The sequence below is a fragment of the Lates calcarifer genome, linkage group LG2, assembly GCF_001640805.2.
Source record: "Lates calcarifer isolate ASB-BC8 linkage group LG2, TLL_Latcal_v3, whole genome shotgun sequence".
Lineage (NCBI taxonomy): Eukaryota > Metazoa > Chordata > Actinopteri > Centropomidae > Lates > Lates calcarifer.
Genome location: NC_066834.1, coordinates 1,180,492 through 1,204,620, shown reverse-complemented (window position 1 = coordinate 1,204,620; position 24,129 = coordinate 1,180,492). Strand labels below are relative to the sequence as shown.

Here is a 24,129-nt window from a genome sequence, read left to right as displayed (position 1 = left end):
AGTGACTTTGAGAAGAAAAATGTGACCATGAAATTTTGACTTTTTTTCACTACAAACTGCCTGTCGCCGTGGCCAAAAATGGTGTCCAACATCAAAAACACGGGTGTCAACTTTTTCAACAAATTCACCTAAAACTTATCCAAATCAACTCCAAATGGCATAAAACATGTCCCTGAGTGACCTTGATGTGAAAAATATGACCATGAAATTTTGAAATTTTTTCACTACAAACTGCCTGTCGCAATCACCAAAAATGGTGGCCAACCAAAAGGAAAACGCGGGTGTCAACTTTTTCAACGAATTCACCTAAAACTCGTCCAAATCCACTCCAAATGGCATAAAACATGTCCCTGAGTAACTTTGAGATGAAAATTGTGACCTTGAAATTTTGACCTTTTTTCACTCCAAATGATGATGCCTGTCGCAATCACCAAAAATGGTGGCCAACAGGAAAACGCGGGTGTCAACTTTTTCAACAAATTCACCTAAAACTTGTCCAAATCTACTCCAAATGGCATAAAACATGTCCCTGAGTAACTTTGAGATGAAAATTGTGACCTTGAAATTTTGACATTTTTTCAATAGAAATGATGACGCCTGTCGCAATCACCAAAAATGGTGGCCAACAGGAAAACGCGGGTGTCAACTTTTTCAATGAATTCACCTAAAACTTGTCCAAATCAACTCCAAATGGCATAAAACATGTCCCTGAGTGACCTTGATGTGAAAAATGTGACCATGAAATTTTGACTTTTTTTCACTACAAGCTGCCTGTCGCCAAAAATGGTGGCCAACAGGAGAACGTGGGTGTCAACTTTTTCAACGAATTCACCTAAAACTTGTCCAAATCTACTCCAAATGGCATAAAACATGTCCCTGAGTAACTCTGAGATGAAAATTGTGACCTTGAAATTTTGACCTTTTTTCACTACAAACTGCCTGTCGCAATCACCAAAAATGGTAACCAAAAGGAAAACGCGGGTGTCAACTTTTTCAACGAATTCACCTAAAACTCGTCCAAATCCACTCCAAATGGCATAAAACATGTCCCTTGAGTGACTTTGAGCTGAAAAATGTGACCATGAAATTTTGACATTATTTCACTACAAACTGCCTGTCGCAGTCGCCAAAAATGGTGACCAACAGGAAAACGCGGGTGTCAACTTTTTCAAAGAATTCACCTAAAACTTGTCCAAATCTACTCCAAATGGCATAAAACATGTCCCTGAGTAACTTTGAGATGAAAATTGTGACCTTGAAATTTTGACATTTTTTCAATAGAAATGATGACGCCTGTCGCAATCACCAAAAATGGTGGCCAACAGGAAAACGCGGGTGTCAACTTTTTCAATGAATTCACCTAAAACTTGTCCAAATCAACTCCAAATGGCATAAAACATGTCCCTGAGTGACCTTGATGTGAAAAATGTGACCATGAAATTTTGACTTTTTTTCACTACAAACTGCCTGTCACAATCACCAAAAATGGTGGCCAACAGGAAAACGCGGGTGTCAACTTTTTCAATGAATTCACCTAAAACTTGTCCAAATCTACTCCAAATGGCATAAAACATGTCCCTGAGTGACTTTGAGATGAAAAATGTGACCATGAAATTTTGACATTATTTCACTACAAGCTGCCTGTCGCCAAAAATGGTGGCCAACAGGAGAACGTGGGTGTCAACTTTTTCAACGAATTCACCTAAAACTTGTCCAAATCAACTCCAAATGGCATAAAACTTGTCCCTGAGTGACTTTGAGGAGAAAAATGTGACCATGAAATTTTGACTTTTTTTCCCTACAAACTGCCTGTCGCCGTGGCCAAAAATGGTGTCCAACATCAAAAACACGGGTGTCAACTTTTTCAACAAATTCACCTAAAACTTATCCAAATCCACTCCAAATGGCATAAAACATGTCCCTGAGTAACTTTGAGATGAAAATTGTGACCTTGAAATTTTGACCTTTTTTCACTACAAACTGCCTGTCGCAATCACCAAAAATGGTGGCCAACAGGAAAACGCGGGTGTCAACTTTTTCAACAAATTCACCTAAAACTTGTCCAAATCCACTCCAAATGGCATAAAACATGTCCCTGAGTGAGTTTGAGGTGAAAAATGTGACCATGAATTTTGACTTTTTTTCCACTACAAACTGCCTGTCGCCGTGGCCAAAAATGTTGTCCAACATCAAAAACACGGGTGTCAACTTTTTCAACGAATTCACCTAAAACTTGTCCAAATCCACTCCAAATGGCATAAAACATGTCCCTGAGTGACTTTGAGATGAAAAATGTGACCATGAAATTTTGACATTATTTCACTACAAACTGCCTGTCGCAGTCGCCAAAAATGGTGGCCAACAGGAAAACGCGGGTGTCAACTTTTTCAATGAATTCACCTAAAACTTGTCCAAATCAACTCCAAATGGCATAAAACATGTCCCTGAGTGAGTTTGAGGTGAAAAATGTGACCATGAATTTTGACTTTTTTTCCACTACAAACTGCCTGTCGCCGTGGCCAAAAATATTGTCCAACATCAAAAACACGGGTGTCAACTTTTTCAACGAATTCACCTAAAACTTGTCCAAATCCACTCCAAATGGCATAAAACATGTCCCTGAGTGACTTTGAGCTGAAAAATGTGACCATGAAATTTTGACATTATTTCACTACAAACTGCCTGTCGCAGTCGCCAAAAATGGTGGCCAACAGGAAAACGCGGGTGTCAACTTTTTCAAAGAATTCACCTAAAACTTATCCAAATCAACTCCAAATGGCATAAAACATGTCCCTGAGTGACTTTGAGGAGAAAAATGTGACCATGAAATTTTGACTTTTTTTCACTACAAACTGCCTGTCGCCGTGGCCAAAAATGGTGTCCAACATCAAAAACACGGGTGTCAACTTTTTCAACAAATTCACCTAAAACTTATCCAAATCCACTCCAAATGCCATAAAACATGTCCCTGAGTGACCTTGATGTGAAAAATGTGACCGTGAAATTTTGACTTTTTTTCCACTACAAACTGCCTGTCCCAATCACCAAAAATGGTAACCAAAAGGAAAACGCGGGTGTCAACTTTTTCAACGAATTCACCTAAAACTTGTCCAAATCCACTCCAAATGGCATAAAACATGTCCTTGAGTGACTTTGAGCTGAAAAATGTGACCATGAAATTTTGACATTATTTCACTACAAACTGCCTGTCGCAGTCGCCAAAAATGGTGGCCAACAGGAAAACGCGGGTGTCAACTTTTTCAAAGAATTCACCTAAAACTTGTCCAAATCTACTCCAAATGGCATAAAACATGTCCCTGAGTGAGTTTGAGGTGAAAAATGTGACCATGAATTTTGACTTTTTTTCCACTACAAACTGCCTGTCGCCGTGGCCAAAAATGTTGTCCAACATCAAAAACACGGGTGTCAACTTTTTCAACGAATTCACCTAAAACTTGTCCAAATCCACTCCAAATGGCATAAAACATGTCCCTCAGTGACCTTGATGTGAAAAATGTGACCATGAAATTTTGACATTTTTTCACTACAAACTGCCTGTCGCAATCACCAAAAATGGTGGCCAACCAAAAGGAAAACGCGGGTGTCAACTTTTTCAACGAATTCACCTAAAACTCGTCCAAATCCACTCCAAATGGCATAAAACATGTCCTTGAGTGACTTTGAGCTGAAAAATGTGACCATGAAATTTTGAAATTATTTCACTACAAACTGCCTGTCGCAGTCGCCAAAAATGTTGTCCAACATCAAAAACACGGGTGTCAACTTTTTCAACAAATTCACCTAAAACTTATCCAAATCCACTCCAAATGGCATAAAACATGTCCCTGAGTGACCTTGATGTGAAAAATGTGACCATGAAATTTTGACTTTTTTCACTACAAATGATGACACGCCTGTCGCATTCAACAAAAATGGTAGCTGACATCAAAAACGCGGGTGTCAACTTTTTTTATCTGATATACTGAATACTGAACATAAACAGTTTAATGTCAGTGCTCTGTGTTGGACAGTTGATGTAAAGCTGTTAGTGAATTACCTGGAGGCCTCTGTCCTGGTCTCAAGGAAATTCTTCAATGTCTCTGACTAATCTGGGACCAAGTCACCATGAGTCGAGGACAATGTCTCTCCAATCGTGGACTATGTCTCTGCGATCGTGGACTACGTCTCTGTGATCGCGGACAAAGTCTCTGAGATTATGGACAATGTCTCTGCGACCATGGACAATGTCTTTGTGATCGTGGACGATGTCTCTGTAATCATCAACAAATATCTCCATGATCGCGGTCATGCCGTCGAATCGAGGAACCACAGTGTCTCTACCGATTCTTGCACAGAGCTCTGCGAAGCATGGGACAATGTCTCTGATCATGGACAACGTCTCTCTCGTCTTTGACAAGGTCTCTGCGATCGTGGACAATGTCTCTGATCGTGGACGATGTCTCCCTCATCCTCAACAATGTCTCTCCGACCATGGACCATGTCTCGGCGATCGTAGATGATGTCGTGGATGAAGTGGTGACACCTGGAGGAAATCAAAGAGAAACATACAAAGGAAAATGATCAATACATTACTACCTATTCCTCATCAACAATTTAACCATGAAAACACAGATAAATACTCAATATTACAGCTGAACCACAACATTTGATGGTTTTACATGCCGTCCTATACTATGACAATTTTACACCTTATTATACAATGACATTTTTGATCTCTTACTATAACATGACATTTTTACTTCTTTTTTGGATTACAATTACTTCTGCATTGCTTTTATATTACAGAATTACTGTTACCACTAATATTAGATTACTTTTACCATTACATATTACTTGTTATATATTACTTCTAAATTCACAGGTAACTTTTACTGTTATAAACTACATCCAGTAACACATTACTTTGACTATTACCTCTTACTTCTGATATTGCTAATTACTTTTATATTACTTCTATTAATACAGATTACTTATACATTATTTTTATACAGCAGATTAATTCTATTATTAAGTTTTTCTGATATACTGAATACTGAACATGAACAGTCTGATGTCAGTGCTCTGTGTTGGACAGTTGATGTAAAGCTGCTGGTGAATTACCTGGAGGCCTCTGTCCTGGTCTCAAAGAACTTCTTCATTGTACGAAGACTCTGTGAGCGTGGACTACGTCTCTGTGATCGCGGACAAAGTCTCTGAGATTATGGACAAAGTCTCTGTGATCATGGACAATGTCTTTGTGATCGTGGACGATGTCTCTGAGATCATAGACGGTGTCTCTGTAATCATCGACAAATATCTCCATGATCGCGGTCATGCCGTCGAATCGAGGAACCACAGTGTCTCTACCGATTCTTGCGCAGAGCTCTGCGAAGCATGGGACAATGTCTCTGATCATGGACAACGTCTCTCTCGTCTTTGACAAGGTCTCTGCGATCGTGGACAATGTCTCTGATCGTGGACGATGTCTCCCTCATCCTCAACAATGTCTCTCCGACCATGGACCATGTCTCGGCGATCGTAGATGATGTTGTGGATGAAGTGGTGACACCTGGAGGAAATCAAAGAGAAACATACAAAGTAAAATGATCAATACATTACTACCTATTCCTCATCAACAGTTTAACCATGAAAACACAGATAAATACTCAATATTATAGCTGAACCACAACATTTGATGGTTTTACATGCCGTCCTATACTATGACAATTTTACACCTTATTATACAATGACATTTTCTGACATTTTTGATGCTTTACTATACTGTGGCGTTTTTGGACATTTTTGACCACATACTATACTGTGACATTTTTGATCTCTTATTATAACATGACATTTTTATGACATCTTTTTTGGATTACGATTATTTCTGCATTGCTTTTATATTACAGAATCATTGTTACCACTATTATTAGATTACTTTTACCATTACATATTACTTTTCTTATTACATATTACTTCTAAATTCACAATTAATTTTTACTGTTGTAAACTACATCCAGTAACACATTACTTTGACTATTACCTCTTACTTCTGATATTGCTAATTACTTTTACATTACTTCTATTGATACAGATTACAAATACATTATTTTTATACAGCAGATTAATTCTATTATTAAGTTTTTCTGATATACTGAATACTGAACATGAACAGTTTAATGTCAGTGCTCTGTGTTGGACAGTTGATGTAAAGCTGCTGGTGAATTACCTGGAGGCCTCCGTCCTGGTCTCAAAGAACTTCTTCATTGTACGAAGACTCTGTGATCGTGGACTACGTCTCTGTGATCGCGGACAATGTCTCTGAGATTATGGACAAAGTCTCTGTGATCATGGACGATGTCTTTGTGATCGTGGACGATGTCTCTGAGATCATAGACAGTGTCTCTGTAATCATCGACAAATATCTCCATGATCGCGGTCATGCCGTCGAATCGAGGAACCACAGTGTCTCTACCGATTCTTGCGCAGAGCTCTGCGAAGCATGGGACAATGTCTCTGATCATGGACAACGTCTCTCTCGTCTTTGACAAGGTCTCTGCGATCGTGGACAGTGTCTCTGATCGTGGACGATGTCTCCCTCATCCTCAACAATGTCTCTCCGACCATGGACCATGTCTCGGCGATCGTAGACGATGTTGTGGATGAAGTGGTGACACCTGGAGGAAATCAAAGAGAAACATACAAAGGAAAATGATCAATACATTACTACCTATTCCTCATCAACAGTTTAACCATGAATACACAGAGAAATATTCAACATTACAGCTGAACCACAACATTTGATGGTTTTACATGCCGTCCTACACTATGACAATTTTACACCTTATTATACAATGACATTTTTGATCTCTTACTATAACATGACATTTTTACTTCTTTTTTGGATTACAATTACTTCTGCATTGCTTTTATATTACAGAATTACTGTTACCACTAATATTAGATTACTTTTACCATTACATATTACTTGTTATATATTACTTCTAAATTCACAGGTAACTTTTACTGTTATAAACTACATCCAGTAACACATTACTTTGACTATTACCTCTTACTTCTGATATTGCTAATTACTTTTACATTACTTCTATTAATACAGATTACTTATACCTTATTTTTATACAGCAGATTAATTCTATTATTAAGTTTTTCTGATATACTGAATACTGAACATGAACAGTTTAATGTCAGTGCTCTGTGTTGGACAGTTGATGTAAAGCTGCTGGTGAATTACCTGGAGGCCTCTGTCCTGGTCTCAAAGAACTTCTTCATTGTACGAAGACTCTGTGATCGTGGACTACGTCTCTGTGATCGCGGACAATGTCTCTGAGATTATGGACAAAGTCTCTGTGATCATGGACAATGTCTTTGTGATCGTGGACGATGTCTCTGAGATCATAGACGGTGTCTCTGTGATCATCGACAAATATCTCCATGATCGCGGTCATGCCGTCGAATCGAGGAACCACAGTGTCTCTACCGATTCTTGCGCAGAGCTCTGCGAGGCATGGGACAATGTCTCTGATCATGGACAACGTCTCTCTCATCTTTGACAAGGTCTCTGCGATCGTGGACAGTGTCTCTGATCGTGGACGATGTCTCCCTCATCCTCAACAATGTCTCTCCGACCATGGACCATGTCTCGGCGATCGTAGACGATGTTGTGGATGAAGTGGTGACACCTGGAGGAAATCAAAGAGAAACATACAAAGGAAAATGATCAATACATTACTACCTATTCCTCATCAACAGTTTAACCATGAAAACACACATAAATACTCAATATTACAGCTGAACCAGAATATTGAACAAACATTAGAGGGCTGTTTCAGAAAATACTGACTGCCATCACCTCCTGAAGAACCAACAACAAATATTTGGGAAAAAGTAGCTAAAATGATCATTAATTGTGTGTCTATCAACTAATCACTGAAGCAACTGTGTTTGTTGCTGGAAACAGTAATTGCTGACTAATAATTCATAATAATCTGTAAATTTCCCACAAGTGGGATAAATAAAGTCTATCTTATCTTAGTTCAACTCATCAACACATATTTTTCAGACTGGGTAGATGTTTCAGACACATACCTGTTGGTCTGTAAGGTGATGTTGGTGTCTCTGTCCAAGCTGCAGCAGCTGAACAAGTAGACCTGGAAAACACAAGTACAGACTTACAAACAGATGCATAACGATCAGAGCAAGATGCTAAACCACCACACATAGACTCGAAATGACCAAGAAGGAACACAACATGTCCACAAAGTGACCGCAGAGAAATGTAAACGACCAAGAGATGCACACTGCGCTATCAACCATCCACATTAAGGGACCACAACTCACGTCACATTAACACACTCTTACCCACGCAGTAAAAGCGAGTGAAAATGTAAACAAAAGGCCAAAATTTATCATTTACAGAGGATCTTAATGCTCGCCGGTGATGCTAATGCTAGCCGCTAATTCGTTAGCTCGTTAGCCTTACCCGTGCTAAGCGTTCAGGTTCAGCTTCACTCGTGCTGGACAAAAACAGCTCCAAAGCTCCTTTTAACATCCTGGCTTGTACAATAATAACGTTTCTCTGCGTTCTCACAAAGCAAAGCGACGATCTAAACGTTGTTTTCATTCTATATTTTCACTCCTTTTCCTGACTTTGTTTGTCTGTTGCTCCGCTCTGCTCTCCCCGCTGCCGGTCACGTTCAATGACGACGTGCGTCACAGTCAATGGCGTCACACGCCAGCCAACGGTAGACAAACGCTGATTGGTCAGCTCGTTGTGCTCCGCCTAGTAACTGGTTGTGATTGGTCAAATATATTTGTGAACATATTTTCAAACTGGCTCCATTAAAAGTTAATTTTTTTCTATGATCCCGTGATATAGTGTCTTTGTCAAATCATGAACGATGAGGAACACAGTTTAGAGTAGTACTAAATAAATAAGTAATATTATATGTGGACTGTTTTTTAATACAGAGTCCTGTCTGCAGAATTCATGTTACTTATTTTGACATTATTCTTCATAAAACCATGGAGAACTAACATGAACATATCAGTCACTTCAGGTCTGTGTAGCTGTGCAAGACATCTTTGAAAGTGATCTGCTTGTGTGCAGTTTCCATGGGAATGCAATGCAAGTCAATTTTATTGGTCAAGCTCATTGTTTGATAAAGGTACCCAGTTGATAACATGTAACGTAATTAAAAGTTTCATCATTCAGTGTAACAGTGTAATATGGTGTATGCTGTGTGAGGTGTGTCCTCATCCTCTGTCTGTGCTCAGGGCATTTTCTTTTCTCTCCTCTTTAAGGAAAACTCACACAAACAGCTCAGTGCTCACAGACAGATCAGAAAATCAGCAGCTGGAGATGCATCAGGAAACACAGGCAGCCTGGAGCTCTGTACTCAACACTAACACTGCTCCGTTGGCTTTTCTATCAATCACAAAAAAAACTTTTAGTTTGAATAACACACAGTTTTCCCTCACCACACTCTGCAGTCATTTTACAACACGAGGAGAGAAGCTGGTGTTTATCTGACATGTAGATCCTGAGGACACAGAGTACTTCCTCTCACTGTCAGATTAAAACAGATCTGATATGAAGGATGGAACCTGTTTAAGGAATGTTTATATCTAACATTAACATTGGAACATGTTCAGCACCATTTTAAACTGCTCAGTCTCATCATCTGCACTCTGCTTTATATTTGGAATTTTCTTTCTAAAATGGACAAAGTTGTAAAAAGTTTTTGAAACATCTGGACAGAGCATTAAAAGCTTCTGTCAGGAGTTGTCGTTGTTTTTTGCTCCAGGCTTAAACTCTGTCCTCAGCTGTGCATCTGTGTCCTTTAGAAACACGTCTGAACTCCTGCACAGCCATGGTTATAAAAATCAAATCTGAGTACAATGTCATTATGATAAGAGACAGTTCCCTGTGTAACACGGTACACTGGGAACACAGGCTTTTCTCTGCATGAATCTACAGCACATATGACAGTTATATAACACAGTCTTTGCTGCTCTGTCACTCAGTCACTGTATACGCTGAGAAAACACTGGCTTCATCTTTTATTCTTCCTGCTGTTTGGAATAATTCAATACACCTATTAAGTAGGTATAACTCTGACGACAGGTAGTAATGTATACCTTTGTGTTGAGTTGCGTATCGCTGTGTATTCAGTTATAAAGCAGCACATGGGCGGATTTATCAAGGGAGGAAACTCTATACTGTTTTCTTTTTATTCCCTGGTGTGGAGCCTTGAAACTTTCTCTAACAGTAAATAACTTGAGGACGGAGCAGGAGGTGGAGGACGACTCTGCTCTACGTAAACAGAGGGAAAGTGTTTATGGAAAAGGCCTCAGACCATGTTTCAGGGTCATAAATCAAACTCACCTACAGGACGCAGTGTTAGAGTGTGCTTTATCAGACTGTAAAGCACCAGTGTGCAGGAGCACTCGTACTGTTCACGTCTGCGTGAGAAAATGTCACCTCTTATCATCTGTGAAGAGAAAGGTCATTTCTGCTCAGTGAGTCCTTGGCCTCTGTTTAGACTTCACATCTTATTGTGACTTTATGATTCACAACAGAGACGTCTCTTTATCTGTCTTTGTCTGTTGTCACAGTGAAAACATGTTCCTTCAGAGGTTGTGGAAATAATCTGCTTTTACCACATTTTCACATTTCACTGACCAGAGAGCAGAGGAACACACAGAGTCAGGAAACACAATCATTTCTTTTTATTTGCATCAGAACGACAGATTTCCTGCTGAGAAACATTTATAAAAATATATGTGGATTATTATGATGGTACAAATATATAAAGCAGAGTGTAATCAGATGGGTTCAGTTCTAAATATAGTGAATTTCCTTCAGAGTGATCATGATCCCTGAGACTCTCTAGTTGGAAAGTGATGAGGAGATGAGCGCCTTCAGGTCAAATCCTAAACCAGTGACTCCCACACAGGCTGGCTGTCTGAGTCCTGACTGTGCAGAGAACTTAAGCCAGTGTCTGAGTCGTCGTCGTTCCCGCTCTGAGCCTTTGACAGACCCCTGGCCTGCTCCACCCACTCGCTCTTGCTCTCCAAAGTGCTCATCATCCCCGTCTTATCGTCTGTCCCTTCCCCGATGTCCAGAGTGTTCACTTTCTCCAGCAAATCCTTCATCTCCTTCTCCCTCGCGCTGCAAATCTCCTGGCTCAGCTCTAAATCGCTCCTAATAGCTTCTAAATCCGCGCTGAGGCGCAGACCGATGTATAAACTCGCATCTAGCTGCGTTTTGATCCTCTCCTCTTCCAAAAGCAGCTCGTTGTCCGGGGCCGTGTCCGCCCCGGGACAGGCCACAGACTGCGCGCCCTCGCCGGGTTCAGCGTCTCTGTCCCGCAGCTGCTCTCTCCTCCGCTGCATCCAGCGGTGGTTCAGCTCCTCCTGGATCTGCACCGTGACCAGGTCTAAGAGAGCCTCCTGCTCCCACAGCTCCTCCTGTAGTCTAACCACCTCCTCACACTGCCGGACATACTCTTCAGACGTGTCCAGAGTCTGTTCTGAGGACAGCGCGTCCTCCTCTCTGCTGGACGCTGCAGCAGCTTCCACCAGATACGTGTCCTGAACATAATTCAGCCCGTGTCTTTTGATTCTGTCAGAATGCACCTTGGCCTCGCACCTCTCGATCTCCGCGTCCAGCTCCGTAATCCTCTGGACCTGCTGGCGGATCGTGTGATCCTGAGAAACCACGAGATGAACCAGAGTTTCCATCCTCTCCGCAGAGGACGCGTCTCTGAGCGCCGCCTGCGCCTTCTTCTTATTCATCTTCTCCAACTTTCTGAAAGCTTTCCTCACAATCCGACGCTGTTTCTCGGGCGTGATGCCCGCCGTGGCGGAGCGCGCGGCGCCCTTGGTGACACAGGGGCTGTGTTTGCTGAGCACCACGCGCGCCTCCGCGCTCCGGGCTCCGTGGTTCGCCAGAGACGCGTCGCTCTTCACCAACACAAACTTCACGTTCCTCTGCTCGTCTCCCCACGCGACCCACAGCCGTAAGATCCGGGTGCTGTTCGGCAGAATCCTCTCGAAGCCCCTCCACTTCTCCACGATGCAGTAGGACCGAGCGGCGCAGAGCCCGCGCGGACAGTCCTGCTCCTCCAGCAGCACTTTGACCACATCAGCGCAGGTTGTGCGCTTTGACAAACCGAAGACGAGTTTCTCCTCCCGGCAGACCCACACTGAGACCTGAGCCTCCTCAGACTCCATCCTGGACGCGTGTTCAACTGAGACACTGTTAAAAAGTCATTAAAACACATGTAGATCCGTGTGTGTGGAGGGGAGCGCGTCCATACTCAGTCCCTGTGTGTGCGCGCGCGCTGCGTCTCAGACTCATCTGAGCGGCTGCAGACGGGGCTCGAGGAGCTCCATGTGTCCTCTCGTGCACTTTCCACGGGCCAAGTCAAGGAAACCCTTCTCCCTCACGGGACCTGCCTCTGCTGGGATCACATGACTGCCACCAGCGAGTGTCAGTGCAGAGGACCTGATACTGTGGAGCCACAGGCTGAAGCCATGACGACCTGAGGATTAAAAACCAGTTCACCAACAGCTCTGTCTCTGGGAGACCTATTGTCCCCGGTGAGGTTAATGTCTGTGTGAATATCCAGCATTTAAAGCACAGTGAAATGAATGATCATGGCTGTGAGGGACAGAAAGACACCACCACTGACACCCACTCTTATTTTCTCTGATTCTGTTGTTTTCCACTGATGAGACCTGCAGATTAGAAACAGTGTGAGCAGAGTAGAGGAGAACAGCTGAGTGTTCATCTCATGTACAGGTGTTAGTTGAAGCTGTGCCTGATGTCAGTGCTCCTCTGTGAGTCTGACACACTTCACCTCAGGTTAGTTTGTCCGTCACTTGTGCTTTAAGCCTGTGCCAGTGTTTAACAGTCATGTGGTGACTGTATGTGATTTAATGAGTCTTTGCTTTGGTCACTTTACACCACAGAGTCTCTTCTCTGAATCTAGAAAGAACCAAAAGTGCTCGAGTTATTTCAGTAAAATGAAATGTTAGGACTGTGCACTGTGATGATGAATATCTAAAATGTTATGGGCTATTCCTCTGGTGTGTTTGAATGTACAATCATCCACTGCACATCAGTGTCGCTGCACTGTGCTGTAAATGTCCACATGGTGGCAGAGTGCTCTGCTCACACTCATCAGGTTGTGGACTGTAAATTAAAAGTAAAATCCTGCACTGAGACGATCACGGCTGAAAATCTGCAGAGAAACAAATCTTTAGTCTCCAGACGGTCGACAGGACTGAACTGAGCTGCTGCTGCGTTTGACCCAAATAATCTGATCCACAATCGCCTTCATATCTCTGAAGTGGGACAGAGACTTCACTGATGATTGTAGTTGTTTTTATCAGTGATGTTTGTGAACGCAGCAGAAAGCAGCATGTTTACTGGATTTTAATTTGACAGTGTCTCACTCTGGTGATGGCTTCTGTTACTGCAGCGGTCCACAGCACATTATGCTCATGTCTCTGTGAAACAGGGGCAGTTAAACATGAAGCAGGCGACAGGCTCCATCTGCTGCTGATGAGAGGTTTCTGCAGTTAAACAGACCAGACACAGGACCAACAGAGCAGAGGAGATTCTTTCAGCTTCTGCACCGTAATGCTGATAAAAGTTTGACTCAAGCGGCGACAAAAAGGAGGGAATATTTTCCAGATTTATTTAACTTCAATATTGCATACATACAAAGTATCTAGAAAGCTACAAAATAACTACTATTATCAAGAAGGCATCATAATGTTACGGAGCAAAGACACGACCATATGCAGAACACAGAAACAGAGCAGAGCTTCTTTTCTCTCCTTCGCTCCAACACTTTACCGTCATGGATATGAAAAGATATCACACATCTGTACCAAGAAAAGCTAAGATATCATTTTGTACAAAGCACCTTTTTACAAAAAAAAAGTCTGCACACAAAACCCAAATGTGTGTATGACAACTATTTGTGAGCTATGTGAAGAATCACTTTAAAGCCACCATCTGTAAAATGGTCATAAAAACAAAAAGGTACCAGTACCTACTCTTCGACAGAATTACAAAGAACAAGAGCTAAACTGCTGATATGTTTGTAGCATGATTCCTCCACTTAGCTGATTTTTTTTATGTTGTGAGTGTGTGTCCATTTTCTCTTCAAATGGTCCACCAAACATTCAGGCCATTGAAGGCACCAGCCCTGCTGTTTTTTAAAAGTGTTGAAACGATAACATGTTAAAATGTACCAGCAGTGCAGCAGTAACATCATTACCATCTTATTGGGCTTGCAATATACAGACAATGTCATCACGAAACCAAGTACAACTGTATACAAGTACAAGAAGGAAACAGGAACATCTCACTAAGTAATCAATAAATGTGAACAGATACACAGGGTAAACAGAAGAAAAAAGCCTATTAAACTCCACAGTGTCCACAGGACTGTGGCAAAAATACTGAATGATTGAACTTTATCTGCATCCACCAGAGACATTGTCTGCAATTATTTAGAGCTTCTTCGATTAAAATACTTTTGATTATAATGGTTTTTCTAAGAAACAGTAAATGTCTGAGTATCTATGGTCCTCATGGTGAAAAGTGTATTAACCTCGACGGCCTCGTCCACACCAGCAGCTGTGAAACGTTAGTCTGTGGAAACGATTTCAGATTTCACCACATTAAAGTCTCGTTCTACAAACTGTTGTATAGACGTCGTATTAAATAAACCTTTGACTCTTTGTCGTCAGAGATAATAAGTGATAAAAGCTCGGTCGGTCCCTGCCTCGTCGACATCACAGCTGTGTCTGCGTCGTCAAAGGTAACGTTGAGAGAGTCTGATGTTTTCTGTGGTTTTCACATCGTGCGAGCGCGTGGTCGCGGGAAAGAGGAAACTGTGACGTTTCCAAAAACCTTAAAAAAAAAAAACACTTGAACCTGCAAGTGTGCACGAAGCAGACAGCTGCAGTGTTTGTGAGTTGACATCCTGCATGCAGTCAGCGGCTGTACGTCATCAGCAGGTCGTTCAGTCTTTGACCTCAAGCAAAGAAATAGGTTTTCTTCAAATACATCATTTGTGAAATCAGTAATAAAATGAATATATCATTTATTTATTCTACCAGTGACCGGCTTTCCCCTGCTGTCATTTGTCAGTCCTTTGAAAAGGCAATGTGGTGATTGGTTTCACTTATGTCTCTTTTTTTGGTCTAGCAACACTGAATTTTTTCGTTTGTGTTTGATCTTTTTGAAGCTGGAACTTTTAAAACCAAAGGCACTTCCTTGCTACCGAGCAGGACCTGACAAACCATCGACTGTATCTCTGGATTTTTGGTCTTTTACAACAGGAAAGGCAGTCGGTCTGTTTCATAGTACACTCTCAGAAAAAGGCTGATATTTTATCCACATGTTACAGAGTCAAGAGAAAAATAGAACCTGTACTATGACTGTTTTCTTTGATTTGCAAACTTAAAGTATGCTGCCTCTGAAAAACCAACAACACAAACTGTATTTTTAGGAGTGTACCAATTAGAAGAAACAGAATTTCTCAGATGTACCGAGCGATAGAGCAGTGAGTCTCTGATTCAGGCTTTAAAACGAAGCGAAGGGTAACGTCAGAAAATGTTAGAATATATTCTAAGGCACTGAACACTTACACTTTGGCAGATTGTATTGTGAATTCCTTACACAATGCAAACGTATAAAGAGTCTTCCCACGCAGAGAGATCACAGTTTTAGTGGCATCTTTTGGAGTTCACACGGCTCGAACATGTTTAAGGCTCAGGATCGGTGTAGGCCACGGAAACATGTGAACACAGCGTGAACATGAAGGCAGCAACTCTCCAGCCTGGGAGTTCTTACACCGCCATCCCAGAGGGGAAAGATGGGGGGGGCACAGCATACTGAACAAGGCCCTGCTGTGTACAAGTGATTTATAGTGTTATGATTATTCAAACTCTTCTACAACCACAGATCTAAGGCGAATCCAGGAAGGAAACAAAGTGCTTTTGGACAAAACGAGAGTCCGGTTCGAGTCAGATTAGCAGAACGTTCACCTGTCTGAAACCTACATGTTCTCTTCATCAGCGCTCACAGAGGAAAGACTCATTTTCAGCACAGAAATACTCGACAGGTGGTAAGACTTCCCCACATTAATGGAGCAGAGGCAGGCAAATTTTCACAGTGCATTCAATCTGCTCTTAGTGTCTAAGACTTGGAGTGCTTCAACGGGGATAAATATACTTCTGAAAGCAGATTTCTTTTTTAATAGCAGTAATTTTTGTGATATTTATAACCACTTGCTTTCAGCTTCTGTATATGTAGTGTTGTTAGTTTTGTTTCTTTGGAAAATCTATTGGCTGTGGGTGTGTGTCTGTGTATCTACAGTATGTATGCTCACAAATGATGAACTACTGACATACAAAACACACTCAAACATATTACACAGACCACATCAGGGCTGCTGGTAGAAAAGGCCAGCATCCACTTTTTTTTCCTTAGTCTACGTAACAAAGCAGAAGAAGACGACACATATTTACATTTACCAAATGAATCTAGTAAATTCTTTAAGAACGGCCACATTTATACCAACAGAGACCAACTCAACATATTTTAAACGTGAATTCCCGTATTTAAACATAAAACAACTGTACCGCAATTCACAGCTGCAGTCAAATAACAAACACTTATATTAAAAACAGATTTATAACAACTGACTTCACCCGATACCATGACCAAAAAGCATTGTAGGTGTGACTTTCAGGTAGAGGCACTGCCACTTGTTTTGAGGTTGGTAAGTCTATGAAAAGAAGGAGGGGGGGGGCTCGGGAGCTTCTCATTCCTTTACCAGTCTGTAGATATGATGCTGGGCGCCGTGCTCACTGTTTGAAACTTCAAAAACACACGCCATACATAGCAGCGTCTCCTGGGTGTCCCTGTTCGTCACCACCTGCAAAACAAACCAGAGTCAGAACAGAAACCAAAGACCCGACGTTTCAAACTAAAGACACAGGATTCTTCTCACGGTGTCCACACAGGAGTCTGCTTCCTAAGTCTCCATCACAGGATGTCACACAACCTTCATCTGTTTGCATATTAAAACACCGTGCAGCTAGCTGAGGCTATTTACAGCATCTGTATCATTCATTTATCATCATTACTAAACATCAGACAGATACTCCAGGAACCATCTCTAACCACATGTTAAGAAAGATCATAAACAAGATGAAATGAATTCTGCCTTTGATAAAGAGAAAGATAAAACTGATAAATCAAAATGAAGTTTGTGCTGTTTTTTGTCTCTGTTCTGTGAAAAACTATGTATTATATATTAACACACGTTTCATTTTCACCTCATCGAATCTCCCCTGGCTTCATGCCCGACCTTCAGAGCATTCAGTTCTTAGAAACGCAGGGAAACAGTTTTTATCTATGGATTGTTGAACATTTGTCTCCTTGACCCTGATTCCTGATATCACTCGATTTCTCTGAGTGTAAATGTGTTTCACTAAAGTCTTTCTCTGAATGCTGCTGGATCAAAAAAATATATATTTTAACATTGTTTCCCAAGGTGGTACTTGAGAGCGAGCAGAGCTTCTTAACCTCAGAGAGTTTAAAAACTACAAGCATCAAACAGTCTGAGTGTTGTGCTCTCTGTCTCACTCACAGGCCTTTTCTAAACCAGCTCATCTAATCTATAGAAATCCTAAACAAGATGTTTCCTAAAGAACAGCAGAAACAGAGAAGAAGCTGAAAACATGAGGACTGTGTTTCACAGAACAGAGGCAGAGGACAATGACTGAGCGAGTTACTTTAAAGTAAAATAAATAAGAATGAAACACTTCAGTTCTGCTTCTATTTCTCAGATGCTAAAAGCCTTGCTAAGGTTTGTCTGGTGGATTTTCTAATCATCCCATGTTTATGGTGAATGCAGACCTGGTTGCCATCTTGACTGCACACCCCCCCACATATGGATCCATGTGTGTTTTTCTTTATTTTTTGCTTTGTCAGTGCTGGTGAATGACCCCATGTGAGGGCTAATAACAGGGGTTTGTCCTGCCCTCTCTTCCCCTGCAGATAATGAGGCTCCTCACACAGCGTTTCATCCCCTGAGGAATGTGAGGAATGTGAGACCAGAGAGAGGAACTCATCTCAAGACTCAGCCAAACACCAACCCCCCCCCTCTTTTTTAAAGCCAGCTGGAGCCACCAACACACCGTGACAGCAGAGAGAAGAATGAGAGTCCTGGAGAGGGACCTCGCCCACTCAGGTCAGTGAGGTGATTACCAATAAGATAGTGAAGTTCTCCAGCACACTGTTCATCATATATTTCTCTGGTAGATGCTTTAGCTTATGGATGAAGTTGATCATGTATTCACACATGGGAGACCGGCTTATTCGGTAGACGAAGCGTCCATTCTCAAACCGTGCATATTCAGTCTGAGAAGGAGAAAGACAAACGTTAACATGAAGCAGAAAGGTGAAGTAAAAAGGTTTCGTTCACTGATTCACAGGAAAGGTCTGAGAGTTTACCTCAACTTTCTCCACCACCTGCTTCCCAAAGGAGCAGACCTTCGTCGAGCACGTGATGGTCATGTTCTCTGAGCTCTCGTACTGACTGGTCACTCCGTAGAAAGAGCCAGTATCATCCTGAATGTTGCAGTTCAGGTCGGCCTGGAGAGCAGAGAAAAACCACATCAACATCAACGAACATCTGAGGAACAAACAACACAAACGGCTCATTTTAGTTTATTAGAGAAACACTGGACTCTCTGGCCTGAAACACCTGTGGAGTCCTTACACACCTGGATACAGACAGATGTTTAGTGATGAGTCAGACTGTCTGGTGACTTTTCTTCATCATAACCATTTAAACAAAAAAAAAGCTGGAGACAAAAACTGAATCAGATCAGGACCCAGAACACAGAAGATCCTAAAACTAAGGAAGCAGTTTAATCAGACATTATTTTGGAAGAATGAGTCTGTTTAAAAAGAGCCAGGCTGATACTGATTGTGATATCTGGGAGAACACGTCACCTGGACTTAAACTGGAGACTTATTTTTTCAGAGAACTGTCACCAAGACGCATTAAAAACAGAACATTTACCAAAGTGTCGGCGCTCTCTAGTGGACAAACTATGTAACTGTGACACAGTTTCTAAATAAACTCTGTTAGAGCGACACACATCACATCACACTGTTGTGATAAAAATCTTGATTCTAGCAGCTGTATCAGTGTCAGTATAAATCAGTGTAAGTATGTTGATTAAGAAGCATGTAGATACACAGAGCTGTACTGAACTGTACTTTAGAGGAGAAGGCAGAATCTGGTTTAAATGTGGAAACTGAAAAAGGTGATGAATGAAGAATTAATCATCGAGAATCTCTGATCACACGAGTACGTGGCCCCTGGTCTCAGCATGTTAATGTCTCCATACTGGAAACAAGATTCTAAAGAGGATGAAATGAAGTTACGTGAAAAGACTGATTTATAAGGCTGAGCGGGTCTGCTCACAGAGGGCAGCCTTTCTATGCCCTGAACATCCTGTTCATTATGGATACAAAAAGAGGAGACAGTCCTCCTACAACATTCTCCTCCTTCATTAAGCAAAGCAGTTATACATTCATTATTGTGCAGATTCTGTCTTTCATTTGAAATTTAGATTGGTCGGTCACTTCAAAAGGAATTTGAGGGGACTTGGTCCAAGTGCATACGCTCCCTACTTTGTTGGCTGCCGCTAGTTAGCATTTTGCATCAAGGAGGAAATACATGCAATGTTTAAACAGCTATTAGGAGTGCAACCGGGTCAGCCCATTGTTTGGAGATATTACACTGAATTAGTGAGTGCTTTGATCAAAAGCTCTCCTGCTATGCACGTCCAAATATAGCTGAGTGCATTCTGCAAACATTAAGAGAAGTGTCTTCTCTGTGTCCACTGATCCTACTGAAGACAAACCTGAGCAGGATTCAGACATGTCAGACATTAATCCAGGCTCTTACCCAAAACTTAATAAGGAAGAAGGAATTCTGGGGGCCTTTTCCGTACAGTTCCTTCAGTCCTCCTTTCTTTTCTGGAAATTTATCGTAAATCTGACGAATGTCCACGGACTCCAGCAGGGCGTCGCTGTAGGAATGATTCGTCTGCCCGATATGTACAAATAGGTGCTTGTTGTACTGAAAAAGTAAATCAACAGTATTAGAGGCATATTTTAAAAACGTGAAGTTTAAAAAGGCCACACTCTATTTCAGGTGGTTTTGTGATTTAGGAGAGTAAAATCAAGTCCAACCTGTCTGAACATTTATAACAGTGTTACATATTAATATTGAGAAAGGTTTGCCGAGGTCAAATAGACTAAATCTGACAAATAAGCACCATAATAATCCAGTGGTATCCAGAGTTAGATTGGTAACAACACGCTCATGATGAGAAATAACTCTATCGCTACATTGCTTTTTATTCGTCTGTCTGCTTTAAGGCGTCTTTTCTAAGTTAGACGAAATCATTCTGCTCCACTAAAACACAAAAACAAACTGATCCTCTCATTTCTATTAAACTGAGCCGGGAACGCCCGACTGCTTCACCCAAATTCTATAAGCTCCAGATTTGAGAAAGTTGTGAAACCACAAATGACAGAAATCTCATTAAATTAGGTAAAAGCAGCAACACAATTCATCTTCTCAAGAGCTTATCGAAGATGAGAACAAGTCAGTTTTCATTCACATGGAAACAAACTACAATCAACCTAAACTGACGACATGTAATAAAAAGTGAGAACTCAGGTTCCTTTCAACTTTTCAACTGAGAATATTTGGATTTAATGTTAAACCTAAAACCCACGATGCTTTGCCAAAAGCAGAAAGAGAAGCAGCAAATCAGAGAGTAACATTAGATTTTCAGAGGGTTGTTGCCCTCGTCGTGACCGTATGAAACCGGGTCGTGTGCTGCAGCCTGTAGGGCAGTGCTGAGTGTTAATGGCTGTTGTTCTTCCATGTCAATACCAGAAGAGAGTGCACAGCAAAATGTGGACAAACATTTTTTTAAAATGCTGAAGTGAACGTGTGCTGCTGATTTGTCAGCTCACACTGCACAGTGCTGCTGAGCTGAAGTCTGCACTTTAAATATAGTTTTGGCGTTTGCCTTTTAAGGAGCTGATTAATATGCAGTCGTTCATTATTGCTGCAGGTTTTCCTGCCGTGCTTCCCCACACACCACACTTCTCCCTGCGCAGCTTGTTTTGGCCTCTGCTCAGCTGAACGTCTGCCTGGGAAAACGTCCCAGTGTTTTCAAAGAGGAGAGGACTGGACGATAAGAGACAGTGACATTTCATGCTTTAGTAAGACGCTCTACTCACTGAGTCCGGGTCTCTCTGTTGCTCTAGGAAGGCGGAGAACTCCACCAGTCGGAGTTTGGATGTACCGATGGAGCGGCCCTGCCATGCTGGTGCTGTGGGAGCTGGAGCTGCTGTGGGCTCGTAACCTGGACGAAAACCAACACTTATATAATATGTTCAGTTCCAAACCAGTAAAACCTTTCTGTCATTTCATATCTATTTATTTTTCCTGAGGTTATCAGCTGGGAGTCAGGTGTGTTTATGCTGTCCTGTGTAATGTCGCTCATTACTTCATTACTTTTACATTATTCATGTGTAAATTACAGGTGTAGCTGAACCTGAAAGCAGCTCATCAGCTCAGAGCAGCATCTGTCATCAGTATTCACTTGATTCCAAAGATGCCACTTGTGCTTATTTGTTATTTCTCTCTCAGAACATGTAGAACATGTGACATGGAGGGAAAACATCAAACTTCACACAGTGTGGTGTAGTGTGACAACAAAACAGAACCCAGTGATTTATCTGATGTAAGACGTCACAGAAGAAAGAAGAAGTCTCAACAGGCAACAGATGGTTTTAGTTTCTGATTCTGTATTTTTACTTTGACACAGGTCCATCATCCTAAAACACAAAGAGCTTTAAATGGGTGAGAATACATGTCTTTAGATGCTGGGTTTTAATACTAATACTAAACTAATAATTCCTGAATGAGACTAAATGACTGAGACTAAAAAACTGGATCCACTGAACCAGATTTGATTCTAGTTTCACTCCGCGCCCTCCCTCCTGCAGCTGCACAGCAGATAAGATGCTCTGAGGGAAAAGTCAAGAGGTTCAAAGTATCAAAACCACCTTTGTTGTTACTGATACCTCTCAGCAGACCTCCTCTATCAGCAGGTTTGTTTTCCAACCTCCTTCAACCAGCGTAGAGGGAGTCTGACAGAGTTTCCTACAGTGAACATTTATTACGAGGGCTGATTGATGAGTTTGTGGCCTGAGGCAGAAGGATGAGAGTTTAACAGTTCAACTCTTTGGGTGAATTTGTTTGAACTTAATAACTTTTGTAGTATTTCTGTTTCAGGTCAGCGATGTCTTCAGAGAACTGACATTGTCCTTCGTGCAGTCAGCTCCCGCCCTGTTCACCTGGCGCTCTCAGACTACCTCTACCCCAAGATCAAGAAGGAGCTCAGTGGTCGCCATTTTGACTTTCACCAAACAGCCCTGAGACATCGTGTCAGTTACTGAACAAAGACGCTGACGTGTTTCAGATTAAAATGATGTTCATTTTGGATTCTTACTTGAAATGGCTGTGGTGACTGCTGGCTGGATGGGATAGGCTTGCTGGGTGAAAGGCTTAATACTGGAGCAGAGAGAGAGAGCCATTAGGAAACAACATACAAACATATTCAACTTACAGCTTTGACTTTTCTTTTCTGACACCAAAGTGTGATACTTACTCTTGTGAGGATCCTGGCTGACCAGCTGATATCATTCCCTGCCATAACTGGAGAATCAGATGTATAAATAGACAACAAAGAACAAACAACAAAGAACATCCAACTGTGAGCAGCTGTGAGCGACAAGATCAAAATGGCTCTTAGCTCCGTGTTCAGTGGGTGTAGCTATCTTGACTACCAGTCCTTTTGATCATGTGCTTATCTGATAGGGCCAGATAAGCTGCGGTGTGTAATGTGATTTGGCCCGGGTGTCAGTGTGTTTGGACCCGTGTCTGGCCTGGGTGAAGCTGGACCGGACGGATCAAAAAGTGGCGTGCAGACGAGGCTCTTACCCCTGCTCCGGGGAAGGCTGGGCGCGGGATGCCTGGCAGGCCGAGCTTGTTGTGAATAGCCGTGGCGGAGACGATCTGAGCCGAGGACATGGAGGCCATGCTCTGGAGGGCTTTGTCCTTCACTGCTTGGTCCTTTAACAGCAGTCACAAAAGGCTTAGTGCTCACACAGAGGGGGGAGGTGGAGCATGTTGCAACAACCAGACTCTAAACAACACACTGAAAGCACCACTGACCTCTCTCACAACAATAAACAGCGAGCAGGTTAAAAGAAGATGCATCAGCGTTGCTATTTAAGTGTAGGCTTTTTTTTAAAGGAATGTGCCAAACAATTAGCACTGAATTCCATGATACAATGGTTAGCAGTGGTATGCACTTAAAGGAAAGTTTACTCCCTGATTAATCTACCACTAGTGTACTATAGAAAAAACTTCAGTTCTATCAAGGCTGCAGAGAATTTCTCAAGTAAAACTGAAAAACATGAATCGTGTTTGTTTGAGTGTCGCAGCTGCAGGTGGAGGTTTTTCAATCATCAGGATAAATCTACATTCATGCTTAATAAATGCAACAGGGACTCACAGAGAAGCAGAAGCGTGCTACACACTGTGTGTTGTTTAGAACACAGTCTTTTGTTAATGTGCATTAACAAAGTCATTTAAAGTCAAACTGAAGCTGCAGCTCACACACACACACACACACACACACCATACACAGTAGCAAACTCATGCAGACTCACTGGTGGCAGAAGCTAAAGGTGAGCATGCTGGCAACAGATGCTGGTGGAGCAGCTACAGTACGAGAAGACTGAGGCTTCACAGAGACACCAATAAACTGGGAAACACTGGGCAGCAGCTACTGTGTCACTACGACAGGAGCACAGATGCAAAACTAGCAGCTGAGGAACGAGGCCTAATTAAAGCACAGACAGCGTCACAAACAGAAGATGGATACTCACCATGCTTGTAACCTGAA

The 24,129-nt window shown here is 41.9% G+C and overlaps 2 protein-coding genes across 14 annotated transcripts in view; both read right to left on the bottom strand.

Annotated features, from left to right (window-relative positions):
• Positions 1 to 4,349: 4,349 nt before the first annotated feature.
• tead1b (TEA domain family member 1b) overlaps positions 4,350 to 24,129 on the bottom strand; it is a 52,948-nt gene continuing 33,168 nt past the window's right edge. For 6 of the 13 annotated variants that reach the window (XM_051073608.1, XM_051073593.1, XM_051073615.1 and 3 more), the window contains 11 exons: positions 24,113 to 24,124; positions 23,160 to 23,291; positions 22,828 to 22,874; positions 22,669 to 22,730; positions 21,392 to 21,516; positions 20,040 to 20,213; positions 18,572 to 18,712; positions 18,326 to 18,478; positions 16,887 to 16,988; positions 8,110 to 8,171; positions 6,234 to 6,677 (listed from right to left, as the gene is read on the bottom strand). In XM_051073608.1, coding sequence (XP_050929565.1) covers positions 6,521 to 6,677; positions 8,110 to 8,171; positions 16,887 to 16,988; positions 18,326 to 18,478; positions 18,572 to 18,712; positions 20,040 to 20,213; positions 21,392 to 21,516; positions 22,669 to 22,730; positions 22,828 to 22,874; positions 23,160 to 23,291; positions 24,113 to 24,124 — 1,167 coding nt within the window. In that variant the 3' untranslated portion in view covers positions 6,234 to 6,520. Of the gene's footprint in view, positions 4,544 to 5,412; positions 5,570 to 6,233; positions 6,678 to 8,109; positions 8,172 to 13,709; positions 16,989 to 18,325; positions 18,479 to 18,571; positions 18,713 to 20,039; positions 20,214 to 21,391; positions 21,517 to 22,668; positions 22,731 to 22,827; positions 22,875 to 23,159; positions 23,292 to 24,112; positions 24,125 to 24,129 lie in introns of those variants that run through there. The other 7 variants (XM_051073614.1, XM_051073618.1, XM_051073633.1 and 4 more) reach the window with 4 other exon arrangements.
• On the bottom strand, positions 10,426 to 12,852 carry rassf10b (Ras association domain family member 10b). The gene has a single exon (XM_018687581.2). It carries the CDS (start codon positions 12,256 to 12,258, stop codon positions 10,957 to 10,959), a length of 1,302 nt encoding a protein of 433 aa, XP_018543097.1. The 5' UTR covers positions 12,259 to 12,852; the 3' UTR covers positions 10,426 to 10,956.

Coding starts and splice junctions, on each gene's coding strand:
- rassf10b (XM_018687581.2), bottom strand. CDS start 12,258: ATGGAGTCTGAGGAGGCTCAGGTCTCAGTGTGGGTCTGCCGGGAGGAG.